General features: G+C 47.7%; 1 protein-coding gene and 1 long non-coding RNA gene across 9 annotated transcripts in view; one reads left to right on the forward strand and one right to left on the reverse strand.

Annotated features, from left to right (window-relative positions):
- STEAP3 (STEAP3 metalloreductase) overlaps positions 1-25,116 on the reverse strand; it is a 43,971-nt gene that overhangs the window by 12,832 nt on the left and 6,023 nt on the right. For 3 of the 8 annotated variants that reach the window (XM_037912151.2, XM_037912152.1, XM_037912150.1), the window contains exons 1-4: positions 23,264-23,300; positions 11,813-12,297; positions 10,518-11,045; positions 8,681-8,845 (exon numbers count right to left, since the gene is read on the reverse strand). In XM_037912151.2, coding sequence (XP_037768079.1) covers positions 8,681-8,845; positions 10,518-11,045; positions 11,813-12,297; positions 23,264-23,285 — 1,200 coding nt within the window. In that variant the 5' untranslated portion in view covers positions 23,286-23,300. Of the gene's footprint in view, positions 1-1,314; positions 1,340-8,680; positions 8,846-10,517; positions 11,046-11,812; positions 12,298-23,263; positions 23,301-23,495; positions 23,625-25,116 lie in introns of those variants that run through there. The other 5 variants (XM_043525686.1, XM_007057045.4, XM_037912153.2 and 2 more) reach the window with 3 other exon arrangements.
- On the forward strand, positions 5,705-23,274 carry LOC122462479. The gene is made up of 3 exons (XR_006285033.1): positions 5,705-6,853; positions 7,026-7,180; positions 22,544-23,274. It is a non-coding gene; the product is annotated as an uncharacterized LOC122462479 (long non-coding RNA).

Here is a 25,116-nt window from a genome sequence, read left to right on the forward strand (position 1 = left end):
GGTTTGTGCAGGTCCCACTGATAGCTGCAACTGGGGCAAATCCCAAGTGTATGCTATGGTGAAAGCATGTATTAAATGGCTCATTTTAAAGAGGCCTGCACAGCCAGCAGCTGCTACAGGGCCACTTATTTAGGAGCCTAAATATGGACTTAGGCGTTTAACTGTAGTCCCCCAAAATCTTGATCAATGCTTCTTGTTAGTCATGGCCAAGAAACATTGCCTTCCAGAAGCTAAGTCAGGTGATTGGGGGTGGGGGTGGGGGTGGGGAGGGAGCAGCAGGAATGATGGGGTGGAGTAAAGATCAAATCATCTTATTTGGAAAACAAAAATCAGCTGGGAAATTGCTGCTTCTAAAATGTTTCCTCCTGGTTTGTGATTGTTAGTCTACAGTTTTACCAGATTTCTCAAAAGTAACCTTGTTAGTAATGACAAAACAGACCAACTGTATCTGTCCCTCAGTGTAATTAATTGGGCATTTAAAAGGATTGGGAGGTGGAGAAGAAAGAAGCTCTATGGAATCTACTTCCTTATAAGTGGTACTTAGGTAGCTACTTAAATGACCTGCATCATTCTGAGCACCTAAGAGTGGATTTCATCCTTACAACACCCTTATGATTTAGGGAAATATTATCCCCACGTTAGAGATGGGGAACTTATCCATGGTTCTACAGGAAGTCAGTGGCAGAGTTAGGACTCAAACATGTGTTTGCTGAATGCCAGTGCAGCACCTTATCCCCTAGAGCATCCTTCATACCAAACCCATCCTTCCTTCCTACTCAAAGTCTCATCAAATTCCTAAGACTAAGAGATAACAAGCCTCCCCTCCCCCAACTAGATCAGGAGAGGTTCATCTTATTTGGAAAATTAAGAATGATAACTAGCCGGAATGTGCCCTGATTGCAGTTGAAAGATACAGTGCTCCTAACAGCAGCAATCGACTCATCATGGCTCATACATCATTTATTTGCTGTTAGTTCTCACCGGCAGCCAAAAATCCCTGGGTGAAAAGTGGCAGGAAGTACCAGCTTGTGACTAATCTTTCAGAGAAAAGATTTAAAATGGAGAGGAAAAAAAATGTACAAAGTGAAGCAATAACATTCTGCATTAGGCAAAGTGTTCTTTTGGAGAGTTAATCCAAAAGGGTTTTCACATAAGTTATGGCACTTGAGGCTGAAGTTAATTATTTTTTTCCCCCTTCAGTTTCTTTTTAAACAACTGTTGGTAGAAGTGAAGCAGAAACAAAAGTTAGGACAAAAGGAAACAAAGCATCACAGTGGATCAGTTAGTATTAAATGAAAAAAAAAAAAAGCCTACCTTTAAATGACGTTAACCTTGTGACCTGAAACAAAACACTAATAAGCAAGGAATCCCTAGATAAGGCTGTAACTCAGTCCAGAATCGTGGAAGTTCCTTAGAGTGCAACAGTGGGCTAATTCATTAGTTATACAAATGAGCAGTTATATAATAATATGATGTTGGCGCCCGATCCAACTCCCACAGCAATCAATGGGAGACTTTGACTGTAATGGGAGTTGTATTGGGCCCTCTACCTCCTACAATGTTTGTATGTTGTGTGCTACTGCCCTCTACTGACTAAAGTGTCAATATGTGGGATCAGCACTGCCTAGTGGCTAAAACACGCACATAAGCTGAGTGTAGTAGGGTAGACACCCGCTCCTGTCCTGAGGGGCTTAGAACAGCCCCGAGAGGGCTGTGGCTGGGGACAAGAAGCCTGGGCTGATTGGGGAAGGCAGCAACAGCTGGGGTCACCCCCCAATCAGGCCCAGCTGGCCCCACAAGATGCTGTGAGCCAGGAGTCCAAACAGACTCTCTCTGCATGTAGAGAGAGAAGGGCCTGGCTGCTGGGGAGCCTAACTAAGTGCCTAGAGTGGAGCAGGGCTGGGGGAAGGCCAAGGGAGCTGGGGAGCTCTGACCTGGAAACCCCCCCAGGCTGCGGCCTAGTCGAAGGCCAGTTAGGTACTGGGGTTGCCGGGGGCAGCCTGCGGGTAGGCAGAGGCAGCAGGTCCAAACCCCCCTTGCGTGTGGCTTATATACTGCAGTCAGCCCCATTGAATGGGGGCTAGATAGTGACTGGGCAGTAGCCAAAGACTGAGGTGAGGTGGGGAGACCCTGCAAGTGAGGGGTTACTGCCAGGGGCAGCACACCGGCATACAAGGGACACGGGGGCCTGTCATAAGCGGGAGACTGGCCTGCAGCAGGTGCTCCAACGCTGGAAGTAGAGCTAATTCCCAGGACACCAGCAGGAGGTGACGCAGGGGTGAGTCCCACATGCTTACACTGAGAGGGTTGGAAGGGAACCTCAGGAGGTCATCTAGTACAACCCCCTGCTTTCAATCGCCAATTTTTGCCCCAGATCCCTAAATGGCCCCCTCAAGGATTGAACTCACAACCCTGGGTTTAGCAGGCTAATGCTCAAACCCCTGAGCTATCCCCTCCCCCCAACACCAAGTCATTCTAGGGTACAACTACACAGCAACAAAAGACCTGCCGCAGTGAGTCTTAGCGCCCGAGTCAACTGTCCTGGGCTTGCAGGGCTCTTGCTGCAGGGCTAAAAAGAGCAGTGTAGACATTTAGGATCAGGCTGGAGCCTGGGCTCTGAAACGGAGAGTGTCTCGGAACCCAGGCTCCAGCCTGAGCCCTAATGTCTACATGGCTGTTTTTAGCCCCGCAGTGCAAGACCTGTGAGGCTGAGTCATTTGACCCCAGCTCTGAGACTTGCTGCCATGTATGTTTTGTTTTGCTGTGCAGACATATCCCTAGAGGCTGCTAAATGAATGCACAAGGTTGAAAGTCTCACAGGTTACTGGCCTAATAGGATGAAGAAGCTGCCAAGCATCCTGAAAACACGTGTACTAATTTGCCAGCATTTCTAGCCCTGATACGATATTGGATCTTGAAGTCATGTAATTCTTGCTGTCTTCCACAGTTCAGTTTCTAGCTAAGAAACTATTTGATTAGCAATACAATTTTTTATGCTGTTACCGTATGGGTTTACTGCCCATGTGGGATTCCATTAAAACAGCATATGTTGAAGTACTCTAAAAAGTGCTATGTAAAAATAGTACCTCCTTACTCAATTAGTCTGCTTCCCACGTGTCTTCTATTGTAGAGAGGTTCTTATACCACCCTCATATCCATAGTATCTGGGAGCATTCCAGTAATGAGGCATCAATGACCATGGCTAACATCTGTCCCATGTGGCTTGTTTAGACTTGTCTGTACGCTGAAGTGTTCAGAGTGATCTTTTGCTTCCTGATAAGTCTACTGCTTTTACTCCTGTTAGCACTGCAGAGTCAATAGAGCAATGGGGGAGTGAGCTGGATTCCATTCTGGCTCTCTCATCATCAACAGAATGGTTAAAGAACTCCTGAGTCTTGATTTCTGGTGATGCATGAGCCAGAAAGAAGCCAGGTCAGACTGACGTTCAGATTCCAGGGGGGGTCTGCAGGGCTAGAAGTTAATAGGCAAAGACACCCTCCACCCCTCCACACACACCTCTTTTTCAATCTGGAAGTCATTCCAAGAGGACAAAAACGGAAGCACCGTGTGCCATTTGAGTCAGTTTTAAAACTGAAACACCCTGGGGAAAACAAACCATAAGGGAAGATGAACAATTTCTCCATTTAAGTCAAGTTACGCACATGTGCCATTGTTAAAATAAAATGCAATGTCTATATGATGTATAGTTCCCATGAATTTTAAATATTGAGATATGCAGGGACTACTGTAAAATTGAACGTTTAAAAGAATCGTAAATCCTCGGGGTTTGTGCAGCCGCACAAGCGTGGTGTTGCTACTTTAAGGTTGCACACGCAAGCAAGTTTTTGTCCAGTTATATTTTAATAAGAGTGGAGCGATCAAACACTACAAATATACAGTGTTCACATTACTGAATGAGGCCTGAAACGATCCAGATGAGAATTGGATAAAAATAATGCCTGGATTTATTTTTTAAAAAATTGCTGATGGACAGAATTCCCAGAAGACCCTCGGCCAATTTGATTTGCCTCAAAGCAAGCAAATAAAGAGCTCTGAAGTTGGAATTTCATTTTAAACACATCACTGCAGGCTGAGGCCAAGATGGGAGCAAAGCTTTGATACCAATAGATGTTCAGCTTGCACCTTTTCAAATCTTTCACTCTTTTCAAACATTTTGTACAGCATTTTGAATGTGAAGAACTATGTAAGTCTCAAGTTTATTATAACCCCTAAACACTTTGGATAAAGTGTCCTGCACTGTACAGTGCACAGTACAGTGACTACATCTAGAGACGGTGAACAAGAATATATTGTATTCCACCATGCATTCATTTAGCAGGAAAAAATAAACATCTGCACATGTACTTTCACTTCTAGTGTGCAAGGATAATAAATGCATCTGTTGTGTTAGTTTTTCCACCTACCAGGAAATGCATTGCCAATTTGCTTAAACACTAATAATCCAAAAATTCCTCGTTGGAAAATTGAGAAATTGGCTTTTCAAAAAAGTTTAAACTTGCTTCTCCGACAAGATATGTCCACAGGAAGTGGACCTTCTCTTGCCTTCTCTGCATTCCCATCAGCTGGGTAGCTTGTGTTGCAAAGACATATTGTAATCCTGCACTTACAGAAATAGGTGTAAGTGAGCTGGGATTTCCATGCACTAAGCCAGCCAATCACAGTGCAGGGGAGCCAGGAGCTATTTTGGAATAGGGAGTCATTTATCTGGTTGATACCAACGCTAACACATTGTTAGAATGAATTGAGAATGGTTGCCAAAGGGCATGTACTATGCTCTTATTAAATGCACTAGTAAGAGACAGCTGTGCTGGCTTCCAGGACTGTGTGTGCATGGTATGTCTACACTGTGATGACAAACATGAGGCACCAAGTCTCAGAGCCTGGGTCAGCTGATAGGGGCTCAGGATGAAGGATTAAAAATAGCAGTATAGACACTGTGGCTCAGGCTGGAGCCTGGCCTTTGAGTAGGGTGACCAGGTGTCCGGTTTTCGACTGGCACACCTGGTTGAAAAGGGATCCTGACAGCGCTGACCGGGCCTTGACTGTCCGGTTGGCGGCACTACGCAGCAGGGCTGGCAGGCTCCCTGCTAGTGTCCGTGCCATGTGGGTCCCTGGAAGTAGCCGGTATGTCCCCACCTCCGCTCTTACTTGTAGCAGCAGCCAGAGGGCTCCTTCTGCTACCTCCGCCCCAAGCACCGCCCCCGCAGCTCCCATTGGCCAGAAACCATGGCCAGTGGGAGCTGCAGGGGTGGTGCCTGCAGACGGAGCAGCTTGCAGAGCTGCCTGTCCACACCTTCGTGTAGGAGGGACAAGCTGCTGCTTCCGGGAGCTGCTTGAGATAAGTGCCATTGGAGCCTGCACTCCTGCCTCCATCCTGGGCCCCAACCCCCTGCCCCAGCCCTGATCCCCCTCCTACTCTCCAAACCCCTCAATCCCAACCCAGAGCACCCTCCTGCACCCCAAACCCCTCATCCAAAGCCCCACCCCAGAGCCCACACCCCCAGCCGGAGCCCTCACCCCCCCTCCACCCAACCCCCTGCGCCAACCCTGATCCCCCTCCTGCCCTCCAAACCCCTTGGTCCCAGCTTGGAGCACCCTCCTACACCCCTCATCCTCAGCCCTACCCCAGAGTCTGCACCCCCAGCCAGAGCCCTCACCCCCCCCGCCCACATCCCAACTCCTTTCCCCAGCCCAGAGCCCCGTCCCGCACTCCGAAACTCTCAGCCCCAACCCGAAGCCCTCTCCTGCACCCAAAATCCCTCAGCCCCAACCCCACCTTGGAGCCTAAACCCCAAGCCGGAGCCCTTACCCTCTCCGGCACCCCAGCCCCCGAGCTAGCCCGATGAAAATGAGCGAGCGAGTGAGGGTGGGGAGAGTGAGCAACCGAGGGAGGGGGGATGGAGTGGGCAGGGCCTCTGTGAAAAGATGGGACATGGACAGGGCTTCAGAGAAGGGGCAGGGCAGAGGGCGGAGCAAGGGTGTTCGGTTTTGTGTGAGTAGAAAGTTGTTGACCCCGTAATTTTATAGGTTTGCAGTCTGAGTCCCAGTGAGCTGAGCCAGGCCAGCCGCAGATGTGCAGTGGGTCTTTTATTGCAGTGTAGACATACTCAAAGACACACCACTGTGGTGGAGGGGAGCAGGCAGCTTGCATGCAGCATGGTTCACGACTCTGGAAGGAGGAAGGTTTGACCAAGGGCAATATTTTCAAAAGTGAAAGTGGGAGCCCAAGTCCCATTTTCAGAAGTAATTTAGGCACTTCGGAGGCTCGCTCTCATTGAAAGTCAATGGGACTGAGGCTCCTGAGTCTTTTCTGACAATGGCTCCTAAGCACCTTTGAAAATGTTATCCTTAGACTCCGAAGGCCCCTTTTGAAAATGGGGCTTGAGTGCTTTTGAAAATTCTACCCTAAAGCTCTGTACCTACAAAAAATGCCACTGGCTCATTTATATGACAGCAGAGCTGCCCAGACCTTTTGAAATCTGTCTACTTAGTAGTCAGGATATTTATTTTATGCTCATTCTTTTATTTAAGTTCTTCCACTGAGCCCATCACTGGGATAGCTGAGTGCTTTATCCTGAGGCCATCAAAGCCAGACCCTTCTGGCTATTTAAAAAGGAATCCCAGAGCTACCGGGGTTTGCAATGGAGGGACTCCTGTAAGTTGATAATCCACCTATGTGACAACCCAAACCCTGAAACGCAGATCAAAGGAGTGAATTGACCTGTTCTGCTCCAGTTCTGATGAGAGGCCAGGTGGTCTTATGAACACAGCCCTGCATTGGAATTCCCCCCTCAAAGCCTGGCTGTATCACTGACTCGTGGGGTAGCTCTGGGTAAGTCACAGCCTTGCTGCCTGCCTTAACCCACTTGTACAATCAGGATAATGCTTGCCTGCCTCACGACAGTGCGGCTGTGAGGCTCAATTAGTCAGTGTTCGTTAAAACGCTATATGAGGGCCAAGCATTAGTAATGGAAATGCTACATTATTCCTTTATGTGTTTCCAGTGTGTTCATCTCCATAGGCTCAAGGTGCCATTACACAGATTACATAAGAACATCAGAACGGCCATACTGGGTGAGACCAAAGGTCCATCTAGCCCAGTATCCTGTCTTCCAACAGTGGCCAATGCCAGGTGCCCCAGAGGGAATGAACAGAACAGGTAATCATCAAGTGATCCATCCCCTGTCACCCATTCCCAGCTTCTGGCAAACAGAAGCTAGGGACACCATCCCTGCCCATCCTGGCTAATATGGAGGCTAATTTATCCTCCATGAATTTATCTCATTCTTTTTTGAACCCTGTTATAGTCTTGGCCTTCACAACATCCTCTGGCAAGGAGTTCCACAGGTTGACTGTGCGTTGTGTGAAGAAATACTTCCTTTTGTTTGGGTTAATGTACCATCAACAATTCTCCAGGCGCAGGACTCAAATCTCGACTCCTCCCTCTATTTTTAAGATGCTAACATTGCAGTTAACTCCTCCATGCTGGCAGGACTCAAGCGTTTGCTGTTTATTAGGCGTTTTGCAGGAGCACTTAACATTAGGGAATCCTGACTTATATCTAAGCCCCATTACTCTCATAAAGCCCTATATGTATTTGTCACTATAGTTATTAGGATGGATAATATTAGGCATAAGTCCCTTAGTTAAGACTTTAGTTAACATTGCAACCTAGCCAGCCTATGCCCCCAGCACGCTACCTCTGCTGAATGCCTTAACGATCAGTCTTTTAGAAGCCCTAACAATCACGGATCTCTGCTTGCAGCAATCATAATCGCTTGCATTTCTATTGCGCCTTTCATCCTGATGTGCCCCAATGCTTTTTGCAAGCTCTACACCGCACGATCATCACATTATGCATGAGTGAAACGCAGCCATCTCTGTGGGGGAACAAGCTAACTGGAGGGAACGTTTCTACCCTGGCAGGGAGAGGGACTAAAATGACCTAAAAGGCATTTTGCATTTCTAACTACTATGAGAACTTTTTAACTGAGCAGGTCAGCATCATGCCAGGGTGTAGGCGGGGAAGGGAGGGGGAATCCAACCGAACTGGCAGGAGGAATTTTAGGCCGGCAAAGCCTTTGCTGGAATGTTGCCAGGAAATCAGCGTTAACCCCTCTAACGTGGCAAAGGAAAAACCAAAGGGAGAAAGTTTCAGACAAGGCATTAAATGAGCAGCAGAGTCTGCCGTTAATCAGCATGCAGCTCACTAACAGACCTTACAGGATTGCATAGGGACAAGAAGAAACCTGACGCCTTTCAAAATAAAGGCTAGATCCTCCGGCCCTCTCTGCGAGAGAGCAAAGCCCCAAACAGAGCAGAGTGGAAATGTTTCTCCAGGCTGGGCGGCCATGCAGGCAAGACTCCACATCATCCCCTATGGGCCACAGAACCCTGCTCTCTAGCACTTGCTGGGCCAGAGTGCGGTGGGACTGTGCATGAATGGGACTGTGGGTGGAGCAGCAGACTCTGCCCCAGTACTTCTCTCCACAGCCTGCTGTAGCAGCTCCCCACTGGTACTGCTGGCTGCAGTGAAGAGTCCATTTCCCAACCCCTCACGCTCAGTTCCTGCAGACAAGGAAGCAGGCTGCATGCTCTGTTGGAGGATTTGGCTCTAATCCTGCTTTTAACCTCTGGAATAGGCAAATATTGACTTTACCTGAATGAAACTGAATTCCCTCCAGTTGAGAGAGTTTGCGATGGAGGGAAGTGAAGTTATGGCAAGTAATGACAGCAGGCCCAGGGCCATTATTCCAAGAGAGACGTAAATCTCCATTCTCCAGACCTCCTCCTCTATCCAGGCATCAGTCTTCTTCTCCATGACCTAGTACAACAATGAAGATTAAGCAGCTTTTTCTACAGGAAGTGGTTAGTGCCAGAGATCATTATTTGACTGACTGATTCATTGACAGCAGTCTTCTTGGATAAATGTTTGCTTCTCATGTAATTAGATTAATACTTACATTTAATGAGCTGGCTAGCGTAAGTGCACCGCTGCCTTCTTGTGGATGGAATCAGAACTGCTTAACAGCATGTGGCATAGACCTCCCTACTGCGAGCGGAGGATCTCCTTTGGCTTTGTGTTTTTGAAGCCGTAGGAGTGGAGATCTAACTTCATGGTCATTTAGCCACATAAGAGGTGCAGCACAAGCAGGGGAACCCCCCCACTCTGCCCTACCAACATGCCTCTTCTGGAGGAACTTTATTTGGGAGGAACGGGATAGGTTAGCCTCCAGGACCTACTAAACCCAATTTACAGCCTGATGTTAGGAGGTGTCAAGTCTCCACAACTCCCATTACCCTCCAGAGGACTTTCAGGTACTCAGCACCTTCAGGATCAAGCCCTGAAGTTGCATTTAGAACTGCAATTAACATGAAAAGTCAGTTTAAAGCCAAGAGCAAAAGTACAGATCTTTGAATACTTGAATACAAAGTGGCCTCCTAATGGTATTCATTTTAAGTGCACTTATGAGGAAAACTGTTCAGGCTAATTGAAGCCAAGATGAGATTTATGCTGTATGGCAGAGGTCAGCATTTAGAACAAGCCATTTATCTCATTAAATGGTCTTAATTCACTTAGCAAGGACATTGCTAGAAAATAAGAGGTGTAAGGGAAGTGAACACAGAAATCCTGTCTGGCATTTATTTGTGACTGGCACAGATGAAAAGCACAGGTGAGAGTGAGAGCACCTCACCTCTCAAAAAGCAAAGATCACGGCACAGCCAGAGACACCTCCCAAATAAAGCAATTTCCAGTTGGTAGAGTTAGTTTTCTCTAGCATGAGTTTGGCCACTGGAATTAGTGCAATAGCTTCTCCAAGGAGAATCACAGTAACACTAGCAGGATTTTTCCCACCCAACCCCATCTCCCACCCCCCTACACTTTACCTGAAAACTTATTAAAAAAGAAACAGTGGAAAACCCCAGAAATGTTTTGTGAACTCAAAATTACACAGAACGGCACAAATAGCATGTCCAGAATGAAGAGCCTGCAATCCTGCAAGTAACATACAGCGGGAGAGAGAGCGCAATTCAAAACCTGGGGGAACTCCCCTCTACTGGGTTAGGATTTCTGCTCCCACTTCTCCTCCAATACTTCCCCAACCTTACACAGGGCTCAGCAATCCCTTAAGACAGGAGGCGGATTCTGCTGATTTTTTTCCTCTCAGGAGCAATGAGAAGCTCAACTCTCTAACTTGACACAAAAGACTGGGAACCTCTTGCTGGAAATGGCACTTACCATGGCTGATCAGAGTTCCAAGTACAGCTATCAGCTGGGCAGTAGAGCACCAGCCAACCCCACCTGTTATTCCACAGTGACCCAGTGTTACCTTTGGGAATGGGGCTTATGCACAGCTAATAACTCACGAGACTGGTCTCATTCTGTGGGAAACATCGAAAGCTAAACATATGGCTCCAATACTAGGTCTGCTCCATAGGGTTTGAGCAGATGTATAAGATTATGCCATGCACTGATTGGGCGATGAAGGTATTACCTGCTTGATGGCTGCGTTAATTAACTGATACCGATGAGATCGGCGCATGGGCAAACACAGGCTGTATAGAGCGTGCAAGGCTGCGCAAAAGAAACTCAGAAGGCCAATCTGCTTTCTGTGCTGTAGCCACTGGTCTAGCCAGTCTGGAAAGCGTCTGTACTTTGTGCCATAGTGCAGCTGGAAAGAGGCGGCCAGGACCCCGGGTAGATAAACGAGAGAGAGCATGACGTAGGCTACGCAGGGCAGCGTGCTATTGACCACCTCCACTGGGATCTTGTAGAACTTGTTTTTCTGTTCCCAGATGTAAGGGTGTAAGACTTGTCTGATGAAGTTGTAGGTGTAGAAACAGAGAAAGAGACCCAGGGCCAAAAAAACAGGGATTTTCCAAGCTGGGAGGAGGCGCAGGGGAATGTTCTCGATCTCGCAGGCTGAAGACAAGGAGCCCATGTCCACAGGGGTGAAGCCCATGACCTGAGCAATTTCAGCAACTATACGCTTGGCTTCTTGATTATCACAGCAAATCAAGACCTGCAACGAACCAAAAGATACATTAACAGGCAAACAGAGATGCAAAGCAAAGGAAACAGACACTTGGGAAGGAATCTGGATTAACAAGAGCCTAGATTCCTAACAGCAGTGTGGCCATTTCATATTGTATTTTTAATGGATGCCAAGAGTGCAGGAAGCCCAGGAGAGGCATTCATTTAGATGTGTGTTTAAGTCCAAGTAAATACATACATACATAATGTGTTGCACTTATATGGACCATTCTATCCTAAGATCACAAAGCACTTTACAAAGCCAATTAAACCTTGCCCCATCGCTGTGAGCCAAGTAAGCACTTTTATCCCCCTCTGATAGAGGAGGCACAAAGGAGGTAAGGAAGTTAGGAAACTTTGAGTACTTTTGCTCATCTTCCTACTTACTAAAATTGGTTGACAGAACCGTTTTGGCCTAGATTGAAAAAAAAAAATTACATCTCACGTTAAAATAGCAATGCTACTCAGCCACATGGTGCTTTTAGCAGGTGCTCAGTACCTTACAGCTTACTTCTGTGAGGAGAAATAAAATGAATTTGTCCCAGGCCACAGAAGGTTTCCATGCTAGTGGTAGGATTAGATTTTAGCAAATTCTGGACCCCCACCTCCCCATCCTGTGTTCCATCCACTAGATCTCACTTCTCTCAGTTAGTAAAGCACTTAACTAATGCAGTCAGATACCAAATCCTGAAGTCCAGGTGAGTTTTGCTGGAGTAAGGACTGTAGGATTTGGTCCCTAATAAAAGAAAACAATACCTGCTTATTCCCGTCTCTGGGACCCGACTGTAAGGTCCATGCAGATATCACATTAAATCCTTTCACGACAGTGCAGGCTGGGAAAAGAGAAGCCAAGTACTCGGCATTTGATTCTTTGTGATGGTTAATTTCAGTGTTGTTGCTGACATCCACCAGTATTTTGCCAGCCAGCACATCCGTCAGGTCACAGAGCGTGGAGTAATGTTCCCTGAAAACTGCCACAAAAATAACATCCGTCTTCTTTGCAACATCCACCTGGGCAGTTACTTCAGCTGCTGAAGGAAAGAGGCCCGCACAGCGCTTTGGATTGCGGCTTCCAACCACCACCTGGAAACCTGAGTACACCAGACGTGTAGCCAACGAGCGTGCAAAGTCTCCACTTCCCAGGATCCCTATGGTTCGGCCAACAGCCGGGGTGAGATCTGGATTGCTCTCCATATTCCGGCGACCTAGGAGTGGTTTTGCCATGTCTCCGCCTGGCATCCCTTTAGGCAAAAGCAGAAAGGACAAGTTCACTGGAAACAGCATTTTCAAAACCTTATCTCCCTGTCTCAGTCTACGTACGATAGAAACAAACCCGCAGTAATGTGGCGAACGCTACATGCCACGTGCACAGCCAGTGCAAACGGGGTCAGTGTGGGAACCCACCATAGACTCAGGGAGGATGGAATCCCCTGAACCTGCAAACTGGCTGTATAATGCTGCGCCCCTGCAGGGCTCATTGGCAGCAGGGATCGAACCCAGAACCTCTGGATGTAAAAGCAGAACTGCTATTGTGTGAGCTCAGAGACCCACCTCTACTAGGCAAGGCTGTAGCAGGCTCATCAATCTATGTATACGCAGACCAGTCACTACTAGTGGAGGACAGAACACCAGACCAAGTGGGTATGAGTTAAAGGAGCAAAGTAGCTCTATGACTCCATTGTGGCAGCTTCTAGACATGTGCAGTCAAAGATCCACTGACCACTCCCCAACTTTGTCCTCTACCTGCCTCTACCATCATCCCAAACTTACTCTCCAGGCTATAAAACCACAGCAGCCTTGACCCCTGTAGCATGTGTGGGCCTTCCACACCGTAACAGGGTGGTCTGGACCCTTTCCATAGCAAGGGGCCTTGGGGCCAGTCAGACCTAGTCCATGGCATGGCCCCTTTAAGAACCTGGTGTTTAAGGGAGTAGCAGGCAAGCTGTGACTGGGGGGCCAGGTGGTAATCAGTGAGCTACCTCCTGCACAGGATAAAAACCGAGCTGTTCGAGCTGTTCGCTGACTGGGGGGAGAGAAAGGGCAAGTGGTTTGGAGTGTTTCTGTCTATGCAGCCTGGGCTGGAGGGCTGTGACATTCTTTAGCCAGAGGGAAGCTGGAGGTGTGAGCTTGGGAATCTGGACAGGAGGAAAAAACAAAGCCTCTCCAGAGAGTTAGAAGGACTGTCAGAGCTCCCTGGCTCAGAGATATCTGGAAGGGTGATCCAGGATTGAGGGTGAAGCTGGAAATGCAGGCGCAGTTCCTAAAGATGGAATAAACTAAATCCCAGCAAGGGGAGCTTGACTTTACATACTGGGCTGTGATCATGTAACTGCGGTGCCAGGAGGGGATTGAGGGGGGTGCCTGCAAGGCTGTGCCTCGAGGGGCTGTACTCTGGGAGGGCACCCTACCCCACAGAGGGCAGGGGACTCAGCCTTTCCCTTACAGGCAGCAGGGAATGCGACTATGTTCTACATAAGAAAGGCAGCAGGCTTGTTGTATATAGGTGGACAGGAGGCTGGTGGTGTCCTCCTAATCCACATTTGTGTACTTTGGAAGAGCATCAAACAACTTAGGCTGGTTATATAAATTTAGAGCTGGACTCTAGATGGGGCATCTTGGGTCACAATGAAAGTGTCTGGGCAGAGGTGCGTGATGCAGCTTACGCAGCACTTGCCTGTTCCAATTTCAGTCAAGTGCTTTTGGCTGCAGACATTGAATAAGCAATACAAATGTACCCCCCGCACACACACACACATTTAAAAAAAATCCCCACATAGGAAGGCCTTTACACTACCCAGGTCTCATTATTTGGCACATCTACAGCACCTTCCATCCAAGCAACTTGCTAAACTTTAAAAACACTAATGATTGTCGCCTTCCAGCATTCACTGGGTTTTATCACCATTGGGGAGACTGAGCCCTGAGAGGCTAAATGACTTGCCCAAGGCTACCCAGTACGACAGCAGTGCCAGGAGTAGAACCCAAGTCAGTGCCAAGTCTGCTGCCTTAATCCCAAAACCATCCCCTTTTTCTAATAAAATGTATGGACAAAATGTTACTCTACAACAAAGACACATTTCTCTGGCTCTTAGGCAAATGAATAGAAATTAGCATTCAGGGTGACAGAATGGTTGTTACCGAGGGACTCATTTCATCATAGGTCTAAAGCACCGCAAAAGCATTCCGAGAGCTCCCAAAGGGATTGTGAACTGTGCTGGAAGACAATCTTTTTGTACTGTGACATTTCTGTCCTGTAACTGCCATTCAAAACAAACAGGGACATTTGCAATGTTCTGGGATAAACAGCATCTCTGTCTCCCGCTACTTGGGTTCAAAAGGAAGAGAAAAATAAAAGCATCACAGAATTAAACAGCATTTGAAAGTAAGACAGAGCAGAATATTTTAAAAACAAAGGTTTTCTAAAATTAAGTGTGGAGTTGTGCCCCGCTATTTCAGCCTTAGACTGTAAGCTGTTTGGGGCCAGGATCATCTTTTTGTTCTGTGCTTGTACAGTACCTAGCACAATGGGGTCCTGGCCCATGTCCACGACTGGGGCTGCTTGGCGCTATGGTTGGGATCCATGAAGGTATTGAGGCACCTAAACCTGATGCTTAGGCACCTTAGCCCCAGGTTTAGGTGCCCAGGTCCCAGTTTTGGCTCCACTGTAATCCACAAAACTTTCACTGATCCCTGTAGGTGCCTAAACTCACTTGGTGCCTAAGTTTTTCCAGAGTAAACATTCCCTAGGTGTCTAGATTTCTGCCTATGGGCATGCACACTGCCACCTCCATCTAGGCATCCAGACACCTATCTTCTGCCTAAGCCCTAGAGCAGTGGTCACCAACCGGTAGATCGCGATCGACTGGTCAGTCATGGAGCTTCGGCCAGTTGATCGCAGTCTCCATCCGCCAAAACTCCAGTGGCGCGGTGGGGCTAAGGCAAGCTCCTTGCCTCCCCTGGCCTCGTGCTGCTCCTGGAAGCGGCCAGCAGCACGTCCCTGCGGCCCCTGTGGAACGAGGGTCAGGGGGTCTCTGTGCGCTGCTCCTGCCTGCAAGTACCGCCCCCGCAGCTCCTATTGGCCAGGAACAGGGAACTGCAGCCAATGGGAGCTGCAGGGGCAGTGCCTGCAAGGAGGGGCAGCAGGGACGTGCTGCTGGCCACTTCTAGGAGTGGCGTGGAGCCGGGGCAGGCAGGGCCCCACTGACTAAGATAAGTGCCACCCGGCGGGAGCCCGCACCCCTCACCCCCTCCTGCACCCCAACCCCCTGCCCTAGCCCTGAGCCCATTCCCAGAGCCAGCACCCTATACCCCTTCCTGCACCCCAATCCCCTCCCCCAGCCCAGTGAAAGTGAGTGAGGGTGGGGAGAGTGAGCAACGGGGGGGGGAATGGAGTGAAAAGGGCGGGGCCCCGGGGAAGGGGCAGAACCTTGGGGAAGGGGTGGGGTAGATCCTGGGTTGCACTTAAATTCAAAAAGTGATCTTATGCTTAAAAAGGTTGGAGACCACTGTCATAGAGCAATTCACGAACTGTGATAAGTCAGATGCTCGGCCACCTAAGTCACTTGCAGGGCCCTATCAGGTCCCATTCAACATAGGGAGGAGGAGCACACCTTAACCTCTTAGCCCACTAGCTAGAGCACTCTAGCAATGGTCAGCATCTTCCACTGGCTAGTTTAGGCAGCTCCATACCTCGTGCTGGATTTTGTGGATCACATTCTAAGGCACTTCTCTCTCCCCATCCATTGTCTAGGAGCCTAGGTGCCTAGCACAGCTTTGTGGATTGCAGTGTTGTTCCTTCTATTTTGTACATGCCTACACATTTAGGTGCCATGACACTCAGCATTGCAACATCTAAGTCCCTTTGTGGATCCCACCGTACCTCAGTAGCACATCTAACAACAGTTTGTGTTTAAATACTGGTGGGATGGAAGAAAATCTTTCTTAGATCTCCTGGTAAACAGATTTCTCTGAGAAGTTCTAAATCTCAGACAAACAACATGACTGGGAATGGATTCCTTGAATAGCAATTGGGATTTCTGTAACTTCCATATCTCCCCTGAACACACACCCATGGTTCCCCTGTATACCTCCACCCATGCTCTCCTGCCATCATCCCTTCTGCATGTTCTCCTGGGCCTTTCCATGACTCCTGTGCTTCCCAGTATCCTGCACCTCCTTCCATGCCCTTTCTTCTATTGCCCCATCAACCCTGGTACAGTCCACCTCTGCTCAATGACTTCCCTTAGTCCCCTATACACCACTACCCATGTCTGCTCTATTCTCCTGCACCCCCCGTCATTCTTCTTTGGGTCCACTGCACCTGTGTCCAATCTGCCCCATGCTCTCTCCCCTCTCTCCATGCTCCTCTTGGCCCTTGGGATCCCCTGCGTACTCCTCCGTGTCCTACCAGATCCTGCCCCCACTTCCTTTAGCATCCTGCCTGTCCATAGGCCCCCTGTTCTAAGCCCCTGGATCACGGCTCCAGGCCAACCTCTCCTGTCCCCCTCTCTATACACCACTCCCAGACTCCTACTCCAGGGTAATACCCGTTATCATTTACTCTTTTCCACCCCACCCCAGCAATCCATGCCCCTCATCTTGGCCTGCAAGTCAGCAGCAAGTCCGTTTTTGTTTCACAGATCTTTATTATACAGGCATGAATGGCTTGCACCTTTTTTAAACCACTCCACTAACTCTGCCCTCCAAATGAGAACCCAAGGTCAGCACAAACAAAACAAACAGGCAGTTTCTAGGCTAGCCTCACCATGCAGATATCCAGAGCCAGGGAAAGCCAAGAACAGCTTGAAAAAGGGAAATAGATACATGTTCAGAACACTATCTTTAAAACTCCTTTGTCAATTGTCACCACACTTGCCAGAAAACAATTCTACCTTGGGGTGAGATATGACGTGAAATTTCAGGAAGATCAGTTTCTTACTGAGGAAGTTACAAGGGGGGAAGGGATTAAAAATTAGGCTTGCTGTGACAACCTAAACTGTGAAGCAGCTCCCACTCTTCTGTTACCAAAAGCCAACTCAACTCCTCCTCTAGCTATGCTATTAATAACTCTTGAGATGGTTCGATATGAATAACTTTTTGAAAATCTGATTTGTCTGTCCCGTTCTGCTGTGTAGTTATTGCATTTCAGTTTTTATTTGTACCAGTAGCAACAGAGACTGGGGGCCCCATTGGGCTAGACACATTACAAATACATAGTAGGTGACACTCCCTGATGCAAAGAGCTTACAGTCCAAATGGATCAGACAGCGAAGAGTGAGAGCAACTAAGTATTGTTATCCGCATTTGATAGGTGAAAGCACAGAGATAAAATGACTTGACCAAGGTCATGCAGGGAATATGTGGTCAAGTCAGGAAAGGAATCCATGTCTCTAAAGTCCAAATCGAGTTCGTTAACCAAAAGACCAGGTCTTTTTCCACTCATCTTGGATAATTAAAATAGGCTAGTCAGTTTCATTTTTGTCTGTGGATTTTAATTAGTATAACTGAAGTTCCTATGCACTGGCGGTGTGATGCAATATTTAGATTACAACCCCCTGCAGTGTTTGTGTGTTGGCTATAAACAGGATCTATTTGTTTTGCGGGGGAGAAATCAACAGACACTTCTCTTGGCGCAGGTGCTTGTAAAAATAAAGTGAAAGATCTTCGTTTTAAAACATGTTGCTTTAATAGTAAGTTGAGTGTCACAATGAGCCAAATTGTGCCACCAAAGAACTTTGCAGTGATCTCAGTAAGTTCTGTTTCAACACAATGATACAATATGGCCTAAGAAAATCAACTTTACTTTTTGAAGTCCTGTCTCTTATTATTGCTCTTACATAAATAACTATCTTCAATTCAGCCTCTTGTTTCAAGGGTGGCCTGTAATGTCTTGGCTAAAATGGCTGTATTTGTCTCTTCCACCCAGTCTCCTGAAGGAGATAAGGAGAGGGCATTTTCAACTGGATATTTAAAAGTACACAGAGCCCCAACCACAGGTGTCCCTTACCCATGGACTGAATCAAATATGCAGAGCTACAGAGCCTCATCAGTGCTGAGTCAGACTCTATTTCTAGGGATCATTTTACATAAAATGCTTCATTACACAGATCTGCTAATAAGCACACTGCTTGAAGCAGAACAACAAATGTAAAAAGCAACCACTGTAACTTAGATCAAATCACTATAAAAGTGCACCAAGATGGTCCCTCTCAGCTATCCGATCATTTGCACTACATCAATTCCTAGAAGCCCTGGTCAGGATCATAGGCCCATTATTTGGGTGACCATATTTTCCCAGGGGGAAAGCGGGACACCACACGGGGCTGCGCACCCCCCCCCACACACACAAGGACCCCCTCTCCCTGCCCATTCGGGGCTCGCCCGAGTGCTAGCTACTGAACCAACACAAAGGAAGACTTGATCTCTTCCAATCCAATGCCCCGAGCCTGTGATCAGATATGTGTAGACAGACCCCTAGACCCTCATGGACTTGATTGCAGAATTGGGACCTTTTATGCCCCTTCTAATTCAGATTGCAAAACATCAACTTCCAGTGTTAGCTTCCCTGGTATTTACTAGTGAGTTAATACATAAAGAAGTCAGATTTGGAAAGAGGCATTTGGATCCTAACGTTTACACTCATGAAATTAGCTTTCACTGTTTTCATTACCAGATGAAAATATTCACTCCTCACCTACAGGTGTTTTGTTACAAGTGAAAAGAAGCCATGTGGTTTCTTTCCCATACCTAAAGAGGCTCCCTCAGACGAACACAGAAGGGGCTATGTACCTGTTGAAACTGGAATAGATTTAGCTAAGAAAAGGGCCTTTTATACAAAGCTGCTTGGTCTGGAACTCTACTATACATTCCAGGAGTTCTTTCACTTCCATTCAGGAAGCAAGGCAATAACATGGCTGGTATGCAAGAAGCTCAAAACATGAAAAGGCAACAAATAGGGGGAAAGCAATACTGGTAATGGGAAGAAATAACTTAGCCCTTTTTCTCCTCAGCACAAAACATCAATTACCAAACAGTGCAAGTCAGGGAGGTGAAGTTAGGAAATGTCAGAATTGCCTTTGCAACTTTCATTTCAGCCCTTGTGCATGTGCATTAGGATACAGTCTTTGATGATAGGTTTCAGAGTAGCAGTTGTGTTAGTCTGTATCTGCAAAAAGGAAAGGAGGACTTGTGGCACCTTAGAGACTAACAAATTTCACAAAAGCTTATGCTCAAATAAATTTGTTAGTCTCTAAGGTGCCACAAGTACTCCTTGTCTTTCTTTGATGATAAGATCACATTCCATTTTTTTTTTCACAGGACCCCTGCCTCATTCAGTCCACGTGACAGGCCCCTATGCCCAATATCAGTCTCTCCCCACTACCCACAGGCTCCCAACCCTTGTCGCCCATTTTCCTCCCTGGCTTTCAGACCCAGCCTCCTTGCCCAGACAGTGCCAGTTCCCCCCTACTTCAACTCCCAGTCTGTCTGCCTCTCCCTCTCCACTGCCAGCCTTCTCCGCTCCCACCATCAGGCTCCTTGTTCTGATCTACTCCCCCGCAGATCCAGCTGTTCTCCCCTTGGCATTCGATTCAAGTGGCTTCCTCCTCCTTGCTGCCTGGGCATCAGCTATGGGGGCCCTGAAAGCACTGGAGTGACAGGGTCTCTGCTCTCAGTTCTTGTGCTTGGACCTGGCCTGGCCTGGAGACGCCAAGAACTGCAGGAAAGTCCTGCTGAGCCCTGGGCTGGAGTATGCTCAGTGTTAGGGTTACCATATTTGAACATTCAAAAAAGAGGACACTTGCACCCCCCTTCCCCAACTCCACCCCTTCCCCAAAGTCTCCGCCCCAACTCCGCCCCTCTCTGCCCCATTGGACCCCTTCCCCAAATCCCCGCCCCAGCCCCGCCTCCTCCCCTCAGTGCGCCGCGTTCCCCCTCCTCCCCCCTCCCTCCCAGCCGCATGAAACAGCTGTTTCGCGGCGCAAGCACTGGGAGCTAGGGGGGAAAAGCGGGCACTCTTTCAAGTGATCAACATTCACTTTCTTTCTCGAATGATCAGCATTCACTCTCTTTCTTGAATGATCAACTCTTCTTTGGGGAAGAATAATAATGGCAAAATCCCGGACGTTTTTAGATATTTAAAAATTCCTCCTGGACAGCAATTTAAGAACCAAAAAGCCAGACATGTCCAGGAAAATACAGACGTATGGTAACCCTACTCAGTGTGCATGAAATCGTTGGGGAATTAAGCTACAATCGTTTAGCAAGTCTCTACTGAGCATGTGCAAACTGCAATTTTTCAAAAGCTTATAACTTGGTCAAATGTAGGTGGGTTTTCATGGGCATGGCAAAAGACCACCCTCCTGCCAAACTTCAAGGCCTGCTCCAAAGCATGGGGGCTCTAGAGTGTCTCAAAGAAAGGTTGCCAGAATTTTTAAACAGGGCCAAAATACACTTTTCCCTAGCTTTGTTCCTGGAAATGGCTGACCTGTTTTGGCTAAATTTTTCCAGAGTTATTCACCCCTAAGTAGACACCTGGCACAGCAAATTTCAGCCCAAAGAGTTAAAGTTTGGCAAAGTTTTTTAAGCAACTGAAAACAGGGTCTCATAATGGGAATTAACAGGCAACCTGACTAACCAGCCCTACTAGCCCTGCCTGTAATAAAGGCTGGTGACTAAGCAAAACTGGAATAATGGAACACAAATAGGCAGGAGTTTATGATTTCAAGGGTTTTTGTTTGTTTTTTTTTAAAGCAGGGTTACCAACAGGGTGTACCACGCATCCTGAATCTCTGCTCTGCCAAATTCTGCTCAGGAGACTGATTCTCCTGCATAGGATAGCCTGCACAGACATGGGAACGGCAAAGGTGTCACTTCTATTCCTTTATGACAAAGGAGATGTTTACACAGTTTCCTTTGCCGCTCCACTGTAATGAAAGCGACAGGCTGCTGGATTTGCCGCAGGCAGCCGGCATACTGATATAATAACGAAATGCCACCCCAGGATCGCTTTTGTAATAAAAGTTTCATAAAGTTGGAATCTGAGGATTTGGGGCGCAAGTATCTGGAGTTTAATCTTCTGCTTAATGCAGCAGAATGAGTTTTGGTAAGGAGGTGAACAATGATTGTGGTGCAGTAGTCTACAAACTGAAGAATGGTGGATCTAATATTAATGCCTGTAATACTCTAACTCATCTGGCTGATGTAATGGCTAATAAGAAGGCTATTTTCATGACTTTTCTCATCTCACAGTTCTTAAAAGGCTCAGATGGATATTTTGCAAGAGCCTTGAGTACTGTACTTAAGTCCCATGTGGCTGCTATCATTTTCTTCTGTGGTCTTGGTTTCTTTGCTGCTCCTATCAAGTTAATTGCTATCTAATGGTGACTCACCCCTTTCTGAGCTTTTCCTCTGCAAAAAAGCAGGAATAGCAGCTAAATGGAGGCATGGTGTACCAGGCTGACTACCTGAATGGAAGGATCCACTCAGCGGGATCTAAAAATACCCTGCAGTCTGTAGATAATGGGTGTGATGCAAGGATGCCCTCCTTCCTGAGACAATAAAGAACAAATCTTTTCTAACTCTAATAAGAGCAATAAAGAGCAAATCTTTCATGCATGCAGATTGTGTTTGGAGTCAAGTTACATGCAAGCCTGGAGTCCTGTCATTATTAGCTTTAGAGAGTGGAGAGACAGCGAAACTTGTTTTCAGCAATCACTCAATCAAGATCAAACCTGGGTTGCTTAACGGGGGCAGCGGGGGGCGGGAGGGGGGGTGTTTCTAGTAAAGATGCAGAAGAACTGCACTCAGTGCATAGGTGTGAATATTTCTTGGTGGTCTCTTAAGACAGGAAGTTTCCATAACCGGGTATGCCAGCCCTTTGAGACTTGTGAGGAAATGCTCCTAGACCAGCACTTCCCCACATTCCAGGTTAAACTTACCTGGGGGGTAGGTGCCATGGAAGGAAAGGAAGTGGTTTGGGGGGGAGGCAGTTTGGGGGTTGAGGGAAGAAACTTGTGCTGCTGCCTCTGCTTTTAGGAGGGAGAGAGTTGTTCCATGAGCAGGATCGCCCTCCCCATCTGCTCTCACTGGTAAGGGATAAGGCTGGCCCAGGGCAGTCCCCAGCTGGCCCTTCTCTGGGATCCCAGGGAGCGGGCTTGCTGGGGAAAGTAGTTCCGGGCTGTGGGATGGCATCCTGGGAAATAAGCCGGGGGGAAGGGAGGAATAGGCATAGTCTTCTCCTGCAGTGGAGAAGGCAGGTTGAAGTGCTGGTTCTCCCTTGAAACCTATGGGTCTGTGATCCCCACCTTTTCTTTGATTATGGGGCAGACCCATAAAGGGGGAACCAAGTTCTAAGAGACTGTAGTTACTTTGAATTACGCTGCTTGTCTATCTGGTACAAGGACCCTGGCAGGGGAAGGGTAGTTTCCTCCTGTTTTGCTTATATTTGACCTGACAGTGTCTCTAATACAGGTTTGGCCCTGTTTTCAGGTTCCTTTATGATGCTCCGAAAGGGCACAGCTGGATCCCTTCGTTTGGGAGGAGCAGCTGTCTTTTCTGCTCAGATACAAGAATCAATCTGATGCAGGCTGGTTTGGGATGGCAAACCCGTGTTTCCCAAGCCATCTTGGGGCTCCGAGAATCACTTTATTAGTCCCTTTCTCGAGCTTGTGGAGGATGTGAGACGTCAATAGGAAAGAAGGCAGGATTCCTTCTTAGCCAGTCTACAGTGAAAACACGTGCTGAGTAAGCCACCCACCCAAAGAGGTCTCCACGGTAAGACTAGCAGAAGAACAGTAGCTGAGAGAATCTGGAGCTGTTCCATTATGCAAAATGTGTTCAGGAATATTGCCTCTTTGCTCAATTACATCAGAACCTTCGCTGGGACACTCATACCAGACTGCCAACCGCCTGGCCCTCACTCAGAAGCTGGGATCCAATCTATGTACACTTATGACTACAGGATTGCCTGCTTCTTTATCTGTGTCCCTCTCCCACCCCTGCTTAAATACATGATACAACTGCATGACACTTAAACACTACATCTATGAGGACGTGGGGAGAGGAGGATTATTGACACGGGGAACCATTCAGGGGAATCTAACTGGACTGAAGCAACGGAAAGTGGAGGATGGGATAAAAAAAAAACAGAAGGAAGAAGGAGAGAGGTTACTCAGATTACATAAACCAAACCCTTATATTACCACTCACTCTGTCTGCTTGTGTACTCCATCCATTCCCCATGTCTTTCTCTATGTAGATTGTACGCACATCTGTGTAAAGATCTTATCTTCATATGTGTCCAAGAAACACCCTGCAAGCTTTTAGCGCCACATCTGCCTTGCCATACCTCTATGGACATTTACCAGCCCAGACACATATCCTCCTTGTTCACCCACTCCAACAATGATTAAAAACCCCCAAGCTCTAATATTTTACTCACGGTCAAAAATGTCCTGCCACCAGGGAGTTTTGCACGGTACTGTGCTACACGTAAATAAATGATGACTGTAGCTGTTGCCACTGTGGGGCGTTGCCACAATGGCTGTGGTACCGCAGTGCTTTCTGCGTGTCTGGTAGCATGCTCTGTGTACTGCAAGATTGGAGTTCCTACAGCACGTGCCGCCAAGCACCAGGCTCTAATCTTTGGTGCTCCCTGTTAACACACTCAATGCTTTTGGAGTAAGTAACAGCACCAGAACGCCCTGTAACTAAAAGCTGCAAATACTCTAGGCACAACAACATCAACAGTCATAACGAAAGATCAACCCAGACTCTAGGGGAGGTCCATTGTGAACGAACAGCCCCATGGGATTCCCCAGGCCTAGTGCTAAGGATGCTCCCTCCAGTCCATCCATTGACTAGACAGTCGTCAAGCCCTGGCCTATAGAGCCCATTAGAATTGACCTCTGGCTTTGCCCGTGGTCTCTTGGTATCCACATGTGCATTTACCCCACTCCTGCTTGCACGATGCTGTCCTATATCCTCCTTCTCCTGCTGGGCTTCTGCCAGCAGCAGGCTGGTGCTTTGACTGGCTCTTAACATTTTAGTCCCAGCTCTCAGGCTGCCCGCTACCCAGCCTTCCTTCCGCAGCCAGCTCCTTCTGGTTCTGGCCTGCGGCTCCTGCGGTCACAGAGCCCCTGATTCTCTGCAGAGTCCACTGCCCCTCAGAAAGCTACTTTTACCTGCTCTCTAGCGTTGACGGAGTGGTCTACTGCTAGCAGTTGGCCTGGGCAATATAGCACCCTCTCCTGGCTACATTTCAACGCAGCATATTCAAGGTATGGTTACGACCCAGCAATTTCATTACAACAGCTTTCCATTTTAGGCTCTGGACTTTGATTCTTTTCAGCCGTGAGACACAGGTACAAACAGCAGAGCCCAAGCCACCAGAAGTATGCAAAGAGGAAGTCTTGCTACTCTTTGTACACTCTTGGAAGGCTGTACACATGCCAAACCCTACCAGACAGAAGCCGTACCATGCCCAGTGACCAGCGCTGATGGTATTTTACTGAACAGACCGCTTTAGTCTGAGCAGTTTCCTCACAGTTCACCTGGTGAAGAGCTTCACTTGCCATTCAGACGGGACTTATATCTGGGGAAAGAAACAACCCAAAAAAACTGGTACTTCCTAGCTTTCTACTGGTGGCATCCCTCTAGCTGACTAATGATAGATCTTGAGTATATATATTGCCTTTTGAGCCAGGAGATGCCAAAGCCCATGACTGATATGCAGACAACTCTGAGGCAGAGAGCAGGTACCAGCTAGAGCCAAGCAATACAATGCACAGGGAGGGGACATTTTTGCCAAGGATCTTATATGGCAACCCCCTGTTGTTATGAAAAGTGCTATGGACTGAGGCTGTTTAATGCCTACACAAAAGACACAGGGCCTTCATGTTAAAGTCTCATCTTAAACACTTCAGCACAGCACTCTATTTACTGAGCCCAGAAGGGGGAAGACTGAGTCAGCCTGGCTGGGATGGGGACTGTGGTTCAAGGGAGTCCAGGGGTTTCAAATTTGAAGCTCTGACCATTAAGCAAAGCATCCTCTGTAACAGCAG

Source organism: Chelonia mydas, chromosome 11 (genome assembly GCF_015237465.2).
Source record: "Chelonia mydas isolate rCheMyd1 chromosome 11, rCheMyd1.pri.v2, whole genome shotgun sequence".
NCBI lineage: Eukaryota > Metazoa > Chordata > Testudines > Cheloniidae > Chelonia > Chelonia mydas.